At 39.9% G+C, this 16,531-nt stretch overlaps 1 protein-coding gene across 1 annotated transcript; it reads left to right on the top strand.

The window, feature by feature from the left end:
- Positions 1-5,014: 5,014 nt before the first annotated feature.
- Positions 5,015-12,499, top strand: fam222bb (family with sequence similarity 222 member Bb). Its single transcript, XM_007248647.4, has 3 exons — positions 5,015-5,155; positions 8,427-8,551; positions 9,193-12,499. The coding sequence occupies exons 2-3, from the start codon at positions 8,473-8,475 to the stop codon at positions 11,082-11,084; spliced, it is 1,971 nt and encodes a 656-aa protein (XP_007248709.3). The 5' UTR covers positions 5,015-5,155; positions 8,427-8,472; the 3' UTR covers positions 11,085-12,499.
- Positions 12,500-16,531: the final 4,032 nt, after the last annotated feature.

Raw genomic sequence — 16,531 nt, 5'->3', positions numbered from 1 at the left:
ACCAATTGGTCTCATACAATATTCAAATTAGACAATGATTTTTGGGTTTTCATTGGCTGTAAGCCATAGTCATCAACAATAGAATAATTAAACGCTGGAAATAAAGTAACTTTTCAATCATATTCTGATTTTTGGGATGCACCTCTATTATATCCATACCTAATTCTCCCCGTTGAAAATCTATGGAACGTAATCAAGAGGAAGATGGACGGTCACAAGCCTTTCAACAAAGTGAACAAAGCTGAACTGCTAGAATTTTTGCACCAGGAGTGGAAAAAGGTCGCCCAAAATCAATGTGTAAGACTGGTGGAGGAGAACATGCCAAGACGCATAAAAGCTGTGAATAAAAATTCAGGGTTAATCATCCAACATCGATATTAAAACTCTCCCTGTGCAAAACCATTATTAGTGTTCATGTTTCTAAATTAATATGAACTTGTTTTCTTTGCATTATTTGAGTTCTAAAGGCACTGCACATTTTTCCTTATTTTGACCATTTCTAATTGTCTGTAAATAAATGCTCTAAATGACAATATCTATTTGGATAAAAGAAATGTCTATCAAAGTTGCTTAATAGAATGAAAACAGCAGTGGTTATACTACGCAGACATAATAACAGTACAAGCATTTATTTGGTCTCTTAATCTTTATCAGAGCTACATGTATATGAAATATATGAAAATAAATTGAAGCTACACAGTAATACAAGGCCGCAGAATAATAATATGTTATTATAATAAATTGTTCAATTGCATATGTAGGTTTATAACAATATATTATATACACATAATATTATTGGGTCCAATATAGATTTATGTGTCCATATATATACTATTGAGATATTCCCAATAAAGTACAGTGCAGACTCTTCTTAAAGTAATAAATGTTATTTTAAAAATAAAAATAAATGTTCATTTATACATATAAAAGCACAGCTACTTAAAATGGCTTTGTAGGGTAAATGAAAAAGATAAATTGACCTACTGAAGGACAAAGCAGTTAAAGTAGCTCAAAGGTGGTATAGAGACAGATTCTGCACTCTGAACACATTATTCATCTATTTAGCTACAGGGGAAATAGAGCGGAATGCTGAACTGCATGCCGTTCATGTCTTTTCTTGGCCAGATTGTGCAAATACAATGATAAAACAGTCCAGTGCTCCAAAATACAGATTCAGGTTTAATCTGATCACTACGCTTCATGCTGTTTAGGTTTACCTACCATCCCACAATGCTACCAGAGCTGAGGCTAACACATGATTCCACCAACTGATACCTGTGCATGTGCAGCACAGTCTGTGGAAGGCTGAACACTTTTGCAGGAGAACGCTAACAGGCAGTTATCTCTGATAACAGAGACGCTTGCACAAGAGAGCCACCTCTGCTGCCAGAACATTGCAGTTTTACAGACAATTAAGTCACTATTTAGCAGTGTTGGGAGTAACGGCGTTAAAACTAACGGCGTTACTAACGCCGTTACTTTTTTTCAGTAACGAGTAATCTAACTAATTACTATGACTGTAACTATAACGCCGTTACCATTTCCGACACCCCGTTACTGCACGTTACTTTAGCAGCTCTATGAACTTTTTTTTTATTTCGCTTTGCCCTGGTTAACCCCTCCTCTGTCCGGTGAACTTGAGCTTCTGGCCGCTGTGCCTGTGGTTTGGCGTGGTGAAGTGAGGCACAATTGTGACGATTTGCGTGCTCTAATCAATTCAGTGATTGCCACAACCCAAGTTCCTAATTAAGGACGTTAAGCTCTTTTTAGCTGCTCCGGTTTTTGTGGTGCTGCTGCTTTCTATTTTAGAGCTTAGATTCTCTGCCCGAATCCCACCTGACCTGAGGACCGACCCGAAATCAGGCTCCTATTTTTATTTTATATAAAGCTCTGGTGTGATAATCACAATGTTGCTAAGTAACCAATTATTATTGTTCACTAAAGCGAACGAAATAGCGAAAATTGAAAGTGAAAAACATTTGTGTTAACTGAATCTAATAAAAACGGTAATTAAAAGGAAAAACATAACTATCTCGAACTTTATTTTGTGTTTATAAAACTAACTCAAACGAACTGAAATTACTGATAGAATACCCTAATTTTTGTGTTTAATTTATTTATAAGCGCTGTTGTACAGCGGAGTTGTACAGCGGGAGTTGTTGTGCCGAGCGCGCGGCACTCGTGGTCCGTTAGTTCTTGTGTACACTGTAAAAAGTGAAGCATGGAGCTGTTCATTCAAGCTAATAAATATGATTGAACACAGTACAATTATTGACTTTATTGTGAAACTCAACCTTTTTGAATTTTGATGTGTCAATTTTGATTCAGACTAAATTAATTACAATTCTGAAGGAAATAAACCAAATGTTTTGGTTCCACTGAAATCATACTCGAAGAAAAGAGATAAGGATGTAATATTTTTAATTTGAATCAAACATGAATTGCGCATGCGCACTGTGGAGCACGGGAGAAGTTGTAGAGAAGTGCTTCAGAGCACTGAGGGAGAGAGGGAGAAAGTGCCTGAACGCGCTCGCGAGAGAGAGAATGAGAGAGGGAGAAAGTGCCTGAACGCGCTCGCGAGATAGCAACGCATGCTTATGGTATTGTGGCGTCGGGACTGGAGGGGGGGCGGAAGGAATTATGGGAGCTCACCCTGTTGGGGGAAGTGGGTGTTTTTCTGCGTGTTTATGTTACTGTTTATCCCAGAGTTTCATGTCATGTTTTATTATCACTGTTCTAGTATTATTCATGTAGTTATCAGTTATGTGGTTGTTTTGTGCCTCACCCTTTGTGTGTTTTCTGTGTGTGGGAGTGGGGTTAGCTGCGTTGGAGCTGTAGTTAGTTTCACTTTCAAAAGTGGAATCCCATGTAAATCCAGCTCTTAGTGTCCTCCTCAGAGCAAAATAAAAAGAGCAAGAGAGCACTGAAACGAATCTCGCTGGTAATCCGTCCTCTTCCACGCCACAGTAACTTCTGGAACTTCTGAATATGCTGCCATGTTTTTTTTAAAAGTTCGGATCAATTTAAATGTATTAGTTTGGTTCCGAAACTGAAATGTAAAGAATTAAACTTGGATCAAGGTGAATAATTAATATTGGGTCGAGTGAAGTAATATGGTTTATGTCAAAATAAAATAATCAGGTTGTAACAATTGACTTTATTTAGATTGAGTGAAGTCAAATAGTTTAGATGCAACAAATGGACATCAATTTTTTTAATTTGAGCAGGGCTACACTTTTTACAGTGTAAAGCGCTCGCGCTAGCAAGCCCACCCTAAAATGAACAGAAAAAATAAAAACAAAATTAAATTAAACTATAATAAAAATGAAAACTGTAATGACGTAGCTCTGGGCGCACATGAACGCCTCCGCGTTTGACTTGCAGCATTGTGTGTAGCTGTTCTTAAAAATCATTTAAATTAAATAATAGTTCTATGCTTCTATGTTACAGTGTTAACTAACATAATTCTGATTATATTTCGCTCATTCAATCAGCCCGAAAACAGACAGTTTATGGGGCGGATCGGGTCAGGCTCATAATGACAGTTTATGGTTCGGGCTTGGGCAGAATGTGCACGGGCTCCGGCTGGGTCGGATTTTTTGGGCATGATCTAAGCTCTATTCTCTTTTGGTGAAGCTGTTATATTAATACCATTTTAACGGGCATTAAATTGTTGTTTTTGTCCATTATTTTGTTTTATATATACATATTTCTTTTGAGTGTGGCTTGGTTTGTTAAATTTCATCCCCAGACGCGTTTTTCCGCTTTTTTCAGTATTACAAGTTTTAGTAATTTTCTTTGGTTGTGTGGAGAATTTCGTTTTATTTTTTTGAAATTCGTTAGATTATATTTTTGTCAACATTTTGGGTTTATTTTCGTTTGTTATTTTTTGTTATTTTTCTAATAATAATAGTAAATGCATAATTGATTTCCTTTTTTTGACGGGCGAATAATAAAAAGTAACGCGATAGTTACTTTTACTGGTAACTAATTACTTTTATAGTGGAGTAACTCCGTTAGTAACTCAGTTACTTTTTTGGAGAAGTAACGAGTAACTATAACTAATTACTTTTTCAAAGTAACGTGCCCAACACTGCTATTTAGATACTAAGTGGTTATTTCAAGATGTTTTTGCTGACTTAGTATCTAAAAGTAACAACTTATGAAAAGTATCTTACAATCACAACTTATTATCTCAAAATAATGACTTAGTATCTCAAAATAATGAGAAAACATCTCAAAATAATGACTAAATATCTAAAAATAATACTTAGTTTCACAAAATAATGGCTTCACTGATAGCAAGGAAAACTGAATAAACATTATGTTTTTCAGTTGCACTACATCTTTTAAGGTTGATAATGGAATAACAACCTTAAAAAAACATTTATTTAACATTGCCTATAAATACATATATAACTATAACATTGAATCATAGTCATTTTGCTTTCTACATTAGTATCTCAAAATAAATGTTTCAATCTATAACCAATGGAAAAATTAACATTGATTCAGCTTGTGCTATTTGGGTTAGTATCTCAAAAGAAAAACGAATTATTTCAAAATAACGACTTGGGTTATAGGATTTTAGTAGGTATCTCAAAAAAAGGAGATAGCATCTTATAATAACTACTTAGTATCTCAAATTAAAATCTTAGCATCTCAAAATAATAACTTAGTATCTTTCCTGATAGCACAAAACATTGAATATATTGATTAATAACGTTTGTTATTTGGTTGCATTAAATCTGTTGATGTTGATGATGGAAATAACGACATATTAATAATAAGATATGAATAATGAAATATTAATAGTGAGATATTATTATTGATATATTAATTTACTAATGTATTTCAGATGGGTTGAATATGTTTTAACAGAGCTGTGAAGGAGAACAAAAGGTCTGATCACTCCGGGCTGTGTTTGGTGTTCCACTCCGGGCAGCGCGGTGGCGCTTCTCTCCCCGCAGCTCCGCCGCCTCCTCCGCGCTGACCCCGCAGAGGCAGGGAGGCTGGGGCTAGGGCTGCAGTGCGCATGCGCGCAGTCCGGCTGCGGTCAGTGACTAAGCGACGCTTCACCGAGGCGACTGGAGACGCTGGAGAAAAGCGAGAAAATGCAGTTTTGAACTCGGAATCGCTGCTCAGAGGACAGAGAGTGAGTGCTGCTTCGAGTCTGGCTCGGTCTGGGGGTGTGGAGCGGGGATTGAGCGTGGGGGCCGGGGGATGAGCCGGCGCAGGCTGGGCACAAAGAAGACTGGCTGGGTCAGGGTAAACTAACAGCGGCGCTGGGGCTGCTAGCTAGGTTATCTATCTCACCATTCAGCTGGGCTCTATGCTGTGCTGGGGCTGTACTCTAATCTACTCTACTGTGCTGTACTGTGCTGGGGCTTTGCTTTATTGTGCTGGGGCTTTGCTTTGCTGTGCTAAGGCTGTGCTGGACTGTGCTATGGGTTTTCTTTACTGTGCTGGGGTTGTGCTGTGCTGGGGATACTAGGTTATCTAACCTAGCTGTCTCACCCTCCAGGCCGGCTCTGTGCTGTGCTTTGCTTGGGCTGTAGCATTCTAGCTAGCCTTAACACCGCCTGTCTGGCTGGTTATTTAGTGCGTATGTTTATTTATTAATCCCAGGTTAACTCCAGAAATAGATAAATAGATAGTTGGCCATCTATTGTTAGCTAATCACTTTAGAGGCTGTGAACTTCATCAGCAGTAGCAAATCTAGGTTAGCTAGGTTAGTTAACTAGCTAAGTGGCTAGCTGGTTTAACGTTACCGTGTGCGTGTAGTCAGCTAGCTAACGCTAGCTAGGTTAGCTTAGTGTTGTTGACGGAGCTGTTCTGTGGCTCTGGCTGTTGTTAGCTAGCGTAAGCTAACTAGCTATCTAGCTATAATGGTCGTCTGGCAGAGATGGCGAGCTTTTCGTCTGGCCAAAGTTTGCTTTGATAGAATAATAGAATAGAATAGAAGTTCTAAATAGTCTAGGAATGCAAAGTAGGTTAACCAAGCTAGTTATCTAGCCAACGTTAACTACAATATCCAGATTTATTTTAATTCAGTAATTAAATTCCCAGATACCTAGCGTTAGCTTAAGTAGGTTAGCTAACCCTAGCTAGTTTACACTGAATCAGACGTTACTAGCTAGTCATATAATCTAGCAGTTAGGTTAATGTCATTGGTTTACATGGATTTTCAACCCCCCTTTCCTTATCTGTAGCTAGCCAATTACATAATTATTAGTACAAGCCCAGTTTTGCATATTAAGTTATCGCTGTTTATCTAATAAAAGCTTTAGTATTAACCATTGTACTATTGTAACCAAATATTATCAGATCTACTTAACGCTAGCTATGAATCCATTCTGTCAAGCTAAACTAGTCATATAGGTAAATAAATTTGATTTACATGGATTTTTGGTCCCTCTTCTTATCTGTAACTGTAACATTTTACATATCTACAGATAATTAATAACCTTATACTACAGAGATCTAAAAGTGCACAATACAACTAGATTACTAGATAGTCAAAGCTAGTGAGGATTACGTAGCTACTGATATGTGGATCTGGACTTAATACTTCTAAAATTAGTGATAGTGTAAGCTATCTAGCTAGCTTTGTAATGTCAGATCTACTTAACTATAAATATATTCTGACCAGCTAAGCTAGTAATATAGGTTAATACCATTGATTTACGTGGTCATCCCTCTTTTCTTATTACATTGTTACTAAAACAACTCCAGTTTCACATATCTAGTTAGCTATTAAAATCTATAGTTTTGGAGATCAACACAATTTGTAACTACAAGTAAAATCTATACAATTATTGATAGCTAATGTAGTTTTAACTAGATGACCTAGATAGTACCTAGTTGTAGTGTGCAGTTTCAGATCTCTGTAGTATAGGCTTCATTAGCTATAGGTTTGTGAAACTGGAGTTGTACTGTTAACAATTTAATTGGCTACAGATGAGAAAAGGGATTAAAATCCATGTGAATCAATCAAGTCAGAATGGATTCATTGCTAACTAGATCTGTTATTATTAGGTTAGCTAAGTAGCTTCCAATACTACACTGATTAAAAATACAGCTTTTATCAGATAGATAGATAGATAGATAGATAGATAGATAGATAGATAGATGGATAGATGGATGGATGGATGGATAGATAGATGGATGGATGGATGGATGGATGGATGGATGGATGGATATGTGTAACTGGAGTTGTACTAGTAATGATTTAATTTTAGATATCTGTAGTAACCAATATCAATACCAATAGCTAGGGTTAAAGATATCTACAGATTGAACAGTTGTAACTTGTAGCAAATTATAGTGTTAAGCTCTAATACTGCAGATATTATTAGCTAGATATGTACAGATAAGAAAAGATTGAAAATCCATATAGTTAGTCAAAAGTATATTAAGGACATTTAAACAGTTACATGCAGGCCTGAATTAACTAGCCACTAAATTGAAAATATGACTAGCAAAGCTTTGTCATCTTAACATATAGGTCAGTGAGTAGGTTATCTGATGTTCTACTTTGAGCTTTTCCATTTAAGGTAAAAACCCTGCTCATTTCATGTTTACATGTTGTAAAATGATTTCAGCTGGCTTGTGCCCTCATGTCTCATTCCAGTTAGTTAGCCAGTCACACAGATCTGTAGGGGGGTGACATCTTGCTGACGATGAACTAATAAAGGCCTGCAGGGATTACAGTTAGCTATTAAAGAGCACTTACAAGATTGATGATGTATCTGAGTCTTAAAATGGACGGAGGGTGTCTGGCAGGACTGTGCTTTCACTGCATTTCGGAGGAAGCGAGGGAAGCAAAGGCAGAGAGCCTGTGGCCTGAATCTCCTGCCTTGCCCTGGGCACCTGCCAGGCCGAGTGCGGAATGGCACTGCTGACACCAAGCCTGCAGGGTGTGCACTGTAGGCTCTGCCACCAGCTGCTCGGCTGAGCTGTGGAGAAAGGTCATGGATGAATGCATGATATTTAAATAAAGGGCTTCTACAGTGAGGCAATTACTGCACCCTTTTGTTCATGTTTGTGATTGATGTTCGAGGTAAGATGGAGGCTGAAGGCTCAATTAGCTGTGTTTCGTTTCCTCAGCTGGGTCCTATTTGGTGCTAAAGCCAGTACAGAGTCAAGCATCCCTTCTTCAGGGTGTGTTTGAGTCATCTGGTCTAAGGATTGTTCTTCACGGTGTTAAATGTTTACTGTTGGCAAACAGTAATGTTCCTCACACTGTGCTCTCTTAAGTGCAACTATACTAGGCAGGAATTTCTATATATACACACATTTATACACACTGTGTGTGTGATAGTGTATTTTATATATACTCAAAAAAATGTAGATGAAGAAAGAAAATCCTATATGTATAAAATTTGTATGTGTATATTAACATTACTTTTTTTTTCTTCTTCTAGTGTGATGAAGAGTGATCGTCCGATGTTGCATTAGTGCCTGTGTGACATGCTGGCCTGTCTGCCGGTATCAGCCCCCTCTCTCCAGCATCTCACCCACACGCAGATGAACACTGGACTTCAGAAATGTAAGTACCTTTGTTTCCTCTTAAGCCTCTCTCAAACCCCCCAAGCTGAACAGAGATGAGTAAGCAGCGATTGAACAAAAAGCATAACTTTAGCGATAGGCTTGTCTGTCCATCTTATGCATGTTGAAATGCTTTTGTCTTTCTGTGGGAATTAAAAAACAATTACATTTAGGGACAGTTTGATGATTCATTTCATATGGCTACTATGACTGTAAATCATTTATAAGGCTATTTAGTACATGTTTATTTTGTGATTTAAAATTGGATAGACAGATAGATAGACAGACAGACAGACAGACAGAGAGATAAATACTTTATTTATCCCAAAGGAAATTTAGGTCTGTTTTGAATTGCATTGCCAAAGTATAGATTTTTTTTGTTAAAATATTGATTGTTTGACAACCAGGAAGTCTACAATGTAAGGCTACATTTTTCATAAATTATTCATCTCAGTGACAGCCCAAGTTTTATAATCTAAATAGTCAAAATGTCTAAAATAAGATAGGATAAAATGATAGGACATTATATAATTTTCACTGTAATTTTTGAGCCATGTATAATCAACTATCATTTGTATTTGTGCTCATTTATAAGTGTGCCCCAGTTTATTTGTGACATCCTTTTTTCTTTGTCTTTCTCAGGGGACACTACGCAGAAGATGAGATCTGCACAGTATCCAACCCCTGCAGAATTGGATGCCTATGCTAAGAAAGTTGCCAACAATCCACTGACTATAAAAATCTTCCCCAGTAACGTGAAAGTACCTCAGAGAAAGCATCTCCGGCGTACCGTGAACGGTCTTGACACCTCTAATCAGCGATACAGCCCCTACCCATCTCAGGTCAGCACCAGGACAGGCCTCCTGGCCATAGTCAAAGTTCCTGTTAAAGGAATCCTCAAGGAGTTCGAGGGCGGCCGAGCCCGCTTTCTCCCCAAGATCGTCATGAATCCGCAGAGTGGAACTTACAGCACTCCGAGCACTTTAAACCTGCCTCAGACTGTTCCTCGTATGCAGGCCCTCTCCCAGCCACAGCTGCTGGCCCAGAAGAACCTCACCCACCCTCAGAACTTGCAAGCCCATCAGGTCCTTCCCCATCCTCATGCCATGCCGCATCAGCAACAGAAGGTCCTGGTTCATCCTCCCAGTTTACAACAACAACATCAACAACAACAACAACAACAACCACAACAGCAGCAGCAAAGCCTGGGCCATCAGCAGACTGTACATCCAGGTCTGGCTAGCCGACAGCCTGCACCGCAACATGTTCTCCACCATCACCACCCACTTGTGCAGCAGCAGCAGCAACACCACCACCACCACCACCAGTCAGGTCCACAGGGCCTCCGGCACCTTCCCGACATGACGCAGGCCGCCTGCCTGCAGCATGCCCAGGGTTTCCCCCAAACTCAGCAAGTTCCTCAAGCCACCGGTGCAGGACCTCCAGGCCCCAATGGCATCATGCCACCGCTGCAGCATCCGCCAGGCATGCAGGTTCCCGGGAAGCTCCCCGATGCCGACGCCCCTCCTAATGTGACCGTGTCTACCTCAACCATCCCTCTGTCCATGGCTGCCAACCTGCACCAGAACCGTACCGGCGACCTCAGCAGCATTGTGCATCAGATTAGCCAGTTCTGCCAGGCTCGAGCCGGTGTGAGCGCTACCTCTGTGTGCGAAGGACAGATCGCCAACCCCAGCCCCATCAGTCGCAACCTGCTCATCAACGCCAGCTCACGAGTCCACAGCTCTCTGCCTTCGTGTGCCCTGAGTAACACCTCTGACAAAGCTGGCAATGCCCCTGCTTTAACACTGCCCAATTTAGCCGCCATGAATAGAATGCCTATGTATCACGACGTGAAGACTCAACAGCAGCAGCAGGTTCAGCCTCAGCTGCAACAACAACATCATCAACAACATCAACCACACCCGACACAGCGATCATGGAACCAGCAACAGCTGGCTCATCTTCAGCCGTTGCCAGACGGAGCACATCCAGGCGCACACCCAGGCTCACACCCAGGCAAGAACCCGCCTGGTCCCGGCTTCCCCACCAAGAACATGACCTACCCACAGGACACGTGCATGGGCCAACCCTTTAGCCTAAAGCCCCCAATAGACAAACCGACCCCCTCCCCGCCGGTTAGCACCATGCCAGGGGCTGTGAATTACAGTAACGGCCTCTACATGCAGCCGCCGTGGAACAGCATCTTGCCGACGCCAAACAGCGATAGCTCAGGGTCTCAGGACCTGGCCATTCCATTCCACGGAGGTCTTTCAGGGGCCTCCATAGACTGTACCCCCGGGGCCCAGTATAGATCTGGGGCTGCTGCTGCTGCCGTCGCTGCTGCCGGCGCCGCCGCCTCCACTGCCATCGTCCAGACGAACGTGATGCAAACCATGGAGTACATGGGTGGCGATTTCCAGGCCCCCTGCTTCCGAGAGCAGAACGCTGCTGCCATGATGGCGAAGATGCGCAGGGCCCCGGATTCAGGCGATAATCGAAATGTACATATTCATCACCCAGGGTACAGATGAGCAGCAGCCTAGTCAGACTAGTCATTGTTGTTAAGTGTTAGACCTGATGTAAGGAACCTCTATCCCTGCTCCTTCTTTTTGTTTCCAGTCTTGCAAGTGATCTACTGATTATTTTTTTGTTTTGTATTTTTTCGTCTGCTACAAATAACCTTGACCATCAGTCAGCAGTATACTATACTCCTCTTAATTATGTGCAAGCTTCCGGTTGGCTCTTCAGTTTGTGTAGATTAGATTAAGAGAAGTAGCCAGTGTTAGCCTCCTATATATTTATTTGAGTTGTCTTTTTTTTGTCTTGTTATGTTCTGGTCTAGACTCTGGTGTAGGCTCAGTTGAGTTGACCTTCTAGACGCTTTTGTCGTCTGATTGCTTCCCTGAACGTGTTTTTTTTTTTTTTTTTTTACGTTCTCAAGGCAGTAATATGTGTCTGATTAATGGCATAGATACTGTCGTTATTTCCATAGAGATCAGTCGCTTCAGTCGTCACCTATCTGTGTAGTATCAGTTTACTTGATTTTCCTTTTAAGATGAATAAAAGAAGTGCTAATACTGACTAAAAAGGCCACACTCGCTGTTCACTGAAGAGATCGATTATTCAGTTATTGGGGTGCCATGTTTTTGTCTAAGAAGACTGTTCGCTCTGTGTTTTGATCTGGCATTTCTGACACAGTAATCAAGAGTTTTCCCTTGTTAATGTTTACATGTTAATTTGCGCTTGCAACTGAATCAGTACAAAGTGCGAATTGACGCTGGGATATGCACCTATGACGAGACTGTTTCCTGGGGCTGATGTACGTGACTTGGGCTCAAGTCTTTGATTGGACTGTTACCACAAGGCTTTTTCTCAGTGCGAGATGTTTTAAGTTTTATTTGTTCTTATTTTATCCCTTTGTGTTGCCCAGCTTCTTTCCCGTTGTGATTGTTGCTGGATTATCTATTTCCAAGTTTGCCATTAGGCTCAGATGAGTGATTATAGTGTCATGTAGTGGTGGTACCCTGGGCCAGAAACATCCCAGCTTTGGGAATGTTTGGATTTTTACAATTTTACGTAAAACTGTGTACGTGATGCATAGTTTAGTGCACGGTTATAGTTTTGTTTTTGTTTTATTTTAGTTTGGATTAATTGGGTTATTGAGTTTCTGAGAAGAGGTGTTTTGATGTTTGGTTGTAAAGCTAGTTAGGTATTCACTACAGGAGTTTTTTGACATTTTCAGGGTATGTGAGGAGGATTTAGGATCTATAAAAATATTTTTTGCATTTAGTGTTGATCACTGAAGCTGTGCGTTGTTCTGTAGTCCACGGTATGCCCATATTTGGCACTCTGGCTTTACCTCATTTTTCTATGGCAGAAATGAATGGTTTTTCGTGAAAATTGCCTCTGTCATGTTCTGTGATCATTAATAAATGTTCAAAATTTGGTATGTTTTTTTTGTTTCGTATATATGTTTTCTCATGTGCATCATTTAATCTTCTGAATTATGAGATTTAAGTTTAAAATGTGAGTACTGCTAGATGTAAGCTAATGCTGCTGTAGAGATAAAATAGTATTTTGGAAGTATTTTAAACAATCACTCGGACCGTCACTATGAGCAGCTTTTTATGGAAACTCCATTCATTTCTGCCATTGAAAATTGATCTTTAAGACACAAAGTGCCAAATATAGGCCAACTAACATAGCTAACACATACTTCAAATTGACGTTACAACTTCAGTAGTCTGTTGAAATGCATCAGCCCTCTATAAATTGTTCTTTACACTTGGGCCTAGTGCTGGACGATATGGCCAAAATTTATATCACGATATATTCCATAATTTCGGTCGATACGATATAATTTCGATATCGACATAAATATTTTGAAGGCCTAAGAAAAACTTAAGTCTTTAAAGCCTCCTTTCAAAGAAAACTATATAATACTTTAGAAATAAAAAAATGGTCAAAATAAACCAATTATCACTTTTAATCACTTATAGCAAAATAAAAACATGACATCTCTGTTAAACACAAGCCTATAACCTATATACAGTACAAGCCAAAGGTTTGGACACACCTTCTTATTCAATGCGTCATGAAATGAAAGAGTCATTAAAATAAAGAAAACGCATTGAATAAGAAGGAATGTCCAAACTTTTGGCCTGTACTGTACATATTACCAATATAAATAACTTTACATTTACAACAGAGGCAAAGCTTCTTATTCTTCCGTAAACAAATTTAACAGATCAAAACAAAAGTGCTTCAACCAGGATAAGGAAAAAAAGCCTTTATATACATAAAAGGAACATGATATCACAGTCAAATAAGCAAACCTATAGGCTTTTATAACTATAAATAACTTAGATATAACATAAACTACAAAAGTGTTTCAGCCAGAATAAAGATTTAGGAGATTCTAAAAGGAGATTTTAGATGCTGACCGGAGCGCGGCCGAGTTTCAGCGCGAGAGATTTTCAGCGCGAGAGATTTCAGCATGAGAGATTTTAAACGAGAGTTTCAGCGGGAGAGATTTTAGATGCTGACCGGAGCGCGGCCGAGCTTCAGCGCGAGAGATTTCAGCGCGAGTTTCAGCGCGAGAGCTTTTAGATGCTGACCGGAGCGCGGCCGAGTTTCAGCGCGAGAGATTCTAGATGCTGACCGGAGCGCGGCCGAGCTTCAGCGCGAGAGATTTTAGGGGCCGTACGGAGCGCAGCTGAGCCGTGTTTCTGTAAATAATACATATCGATATGACACAAAAATGATATCACCGTTATTGAAACATTTCTTACCGCGATAAATACCGTTATCGAATTATTGTCCAGGCCTACTTGGGCCCATGTTCTGAAGTAAGTAAGTAAGTAAGTGAGTGAGTGTGCAGAGGAGCAGAATACTGTATATTCCTCGATCACCTCGAAACCTTGATCACCTTTCCACGTAGTGGTTAGTTTATCAATCACTTTCAAAGGAAAGCCTCCTTTGAGCATGAATGGATCACTTGCAAGTTTTATGGCAATATAAAAGAGGACCACAGGCTAAATATGATCTCAATTTTATGTTTTTTCTGTACTACTGTAACTGAGAGCTGTGATAAGCCTTGTGTATGAATGCTGTGTGCTGTGTGAACTGGACTCCTCCATTAGTGTTTGCTCCATTAGTAACACCATTGTTCTCGGTTCTGGCAGGGTGATTCGCATGGCTGTTAGTAATTCGTATTTACTTTGTTTATTAGTTGCTAGTCGCTAGTTCCCCACAAAGTAGTTTCACCTAAGGTGCCATCTTGTTTTTTTACCTAAAATGGCTGACATAGTACCAGTGAAACAGAGTGACTCTCTTATGCTGCGTTTCATTTAAACTGTAGATTTAGTAGATTTTTCAAATGATGTATAAAACATTTGAACTAAAATGCCCCAACAAGACAGAATTTCTACTTGTATTGTCAGAGAACATCACTAACCCTGAATTTAAAATTTTAAATAGTTGCACATTAAAGTCTATGTAGGCATTTCTATAGACATCAAAATCTGTGGCTAGACCAGCCTCCCATCTCTATGAATGTAGAGATACCAAAACACTGGAAATTAAGGTCATATGTGCATTTTAAATACGCATTTTAAACCACTGATTCAATCTGACTAAAATATCAAGAACAGTTGACAGTGCTTGGCTCACTATTGTATAATGCAGTTTTCAGTTGAATCGCTATTAATGCTTTGTAAAATACTGATAAATTCAGACTAAACTATCAAGAACTGTTTTCAGTGCTTGGCTCAGTAGTGCCCAAAAATATGATTGTTTTTTTTTTCCCTAGCTTGTTGTGGCTGCTGCGCTTGTGCAGATCTCCACATTGTGTGCTGTTATTAAAACAGTTGTACACACAACACTGTGTAAACTTCTGTCTGTGGACATGTTCCCATGATGTTTGGATGTGTAATATACTGTATAGTGTATTATCAGTTGTCAGTGGACTCGAGAGCTTGCATCGCCGTTAATGCTACATAACGTGGGACATAAATAATGAGACATCTTGATTGGATTCATTGAGTGGTACTTAAACTACAAAATCTTTAGCCAACTATTTGTGTCTAGACAGTAGGTAAATAGGTAAATGGAACGCAGCATCAGAACTAAGATAAATGAAGAAAGATTAGTAAAGAAAATGGCAACTAGAAGACGAATCACTAGATTTAAGATAGAGTTAAAGCCTGAGGATTTCTTGGCCCTATTGTATTTTCCACACTTAACCCTTTGACATCCATTGCTTTGGTTTACAACAGCCAACGAACGCTCTCCGCTGTTTCAGGAATGTCCTTGTACGACGAGTTCCTCTCTTTCTCAGGTCAACTGGTGCCTATTCTCATGCCGTCTGCGCACTTCATGCAACTTACAGTTTAGCTGGTGTCCTCCCCACCCCCGACCCGTCCGTCCTCCACCCAGGGGGGTTAAACCGGTCTCTCCATGCATGAGTTTATCAGGGCAGGACATCTGGCAGCCGGATGCAGGTATTGTCAGACTGCAGACAGACATGGGTGGAACTGATGGAGCAATCGCTGAGCAGTCAACGCTAGTGAGAGCACGAGAGCGTGCGAAAGAGAAGAGTGAATATGAGCGTGTGTGAATGACACCCAGTATCTTAGCCTCCCTGGTTGCCCCTTATAAGAGCCTTAATTAAATATTTGTTCCTCGGACTGTCTTTGATGATAGGCATGGTGTAGAAGATGCTGAATTGTGATATTTTAGCAATTTAATCTTTTTTTTTTTAATGTAAGACCATTTTTTTTTTTCTGGAAAAAATAATTCTCAAAATGAGAGACTCTTTTTGTATTTAGCAGCTTTATCTATGTGTAGTACTGGGCTGTAACAGATTTCAGTCTTTGGCATTCAGGCCACCACATGTTCCACATGTTCCTCTCCTCAGCTTCATAATTTATTGTATTGGATTTGCCTGTGCAGTTAAACATCGTGCAGTCCTAGGTCTTGCTCTTGGTAACAAACTAACAGCAGCTTGATTATGACCCTGTTTACACCTGATTGTTCCCACCTGGATTGAATCTGGATTAGGCTACATACGAATACAAGTGTAAATGCAACCCAGGACGCTGGAAATGAAGAAATGGATACCAATCTGATCACTCTTCAGGAGATGATTCCAGATGTGTTTTATCTCCAAAACGCATTCAACAACCAAAACTCCTCCCAGTTCAACCCTGTGCAGCGTCTGTGACGATGATAATTATAGAGAAACCATCTCTATCACAGCACAGGAAGATGCTAAACTGATAAAAACAACTGGTTTCCACATAACAAATCGATTTGCTGTTACATCCCACACAGAAATCCGATTTCAGTTTGGCTAGTTGGTGCAAAAGCGAGTAGTTTTTTTTTTTTCAAGAATACAACCCTACTACTACTATTCTTGTTCATTGACCAAGTTTAAAGGGGTCTATGACCCTGTTTACACATGGTTACTTAATGTGTA

Source organism: Astyanax mexicanus, chromosome 18, assembly GCF_023375975.1.
Source record: "Astyanax mexicanus isolate ESR-SI-001 chromosome 18, AstMex3_surface, whole genome shotgun sequence".
NCBI lineage: Eukaryota > Metazoa > Chordata > Actinopteri > Characiformes > Acestrorhamphidae > Astyanax > Astyanax mexicanus.
This window is presented reverse-complemented; position numbering and strand designations above follow the sequence as displayed.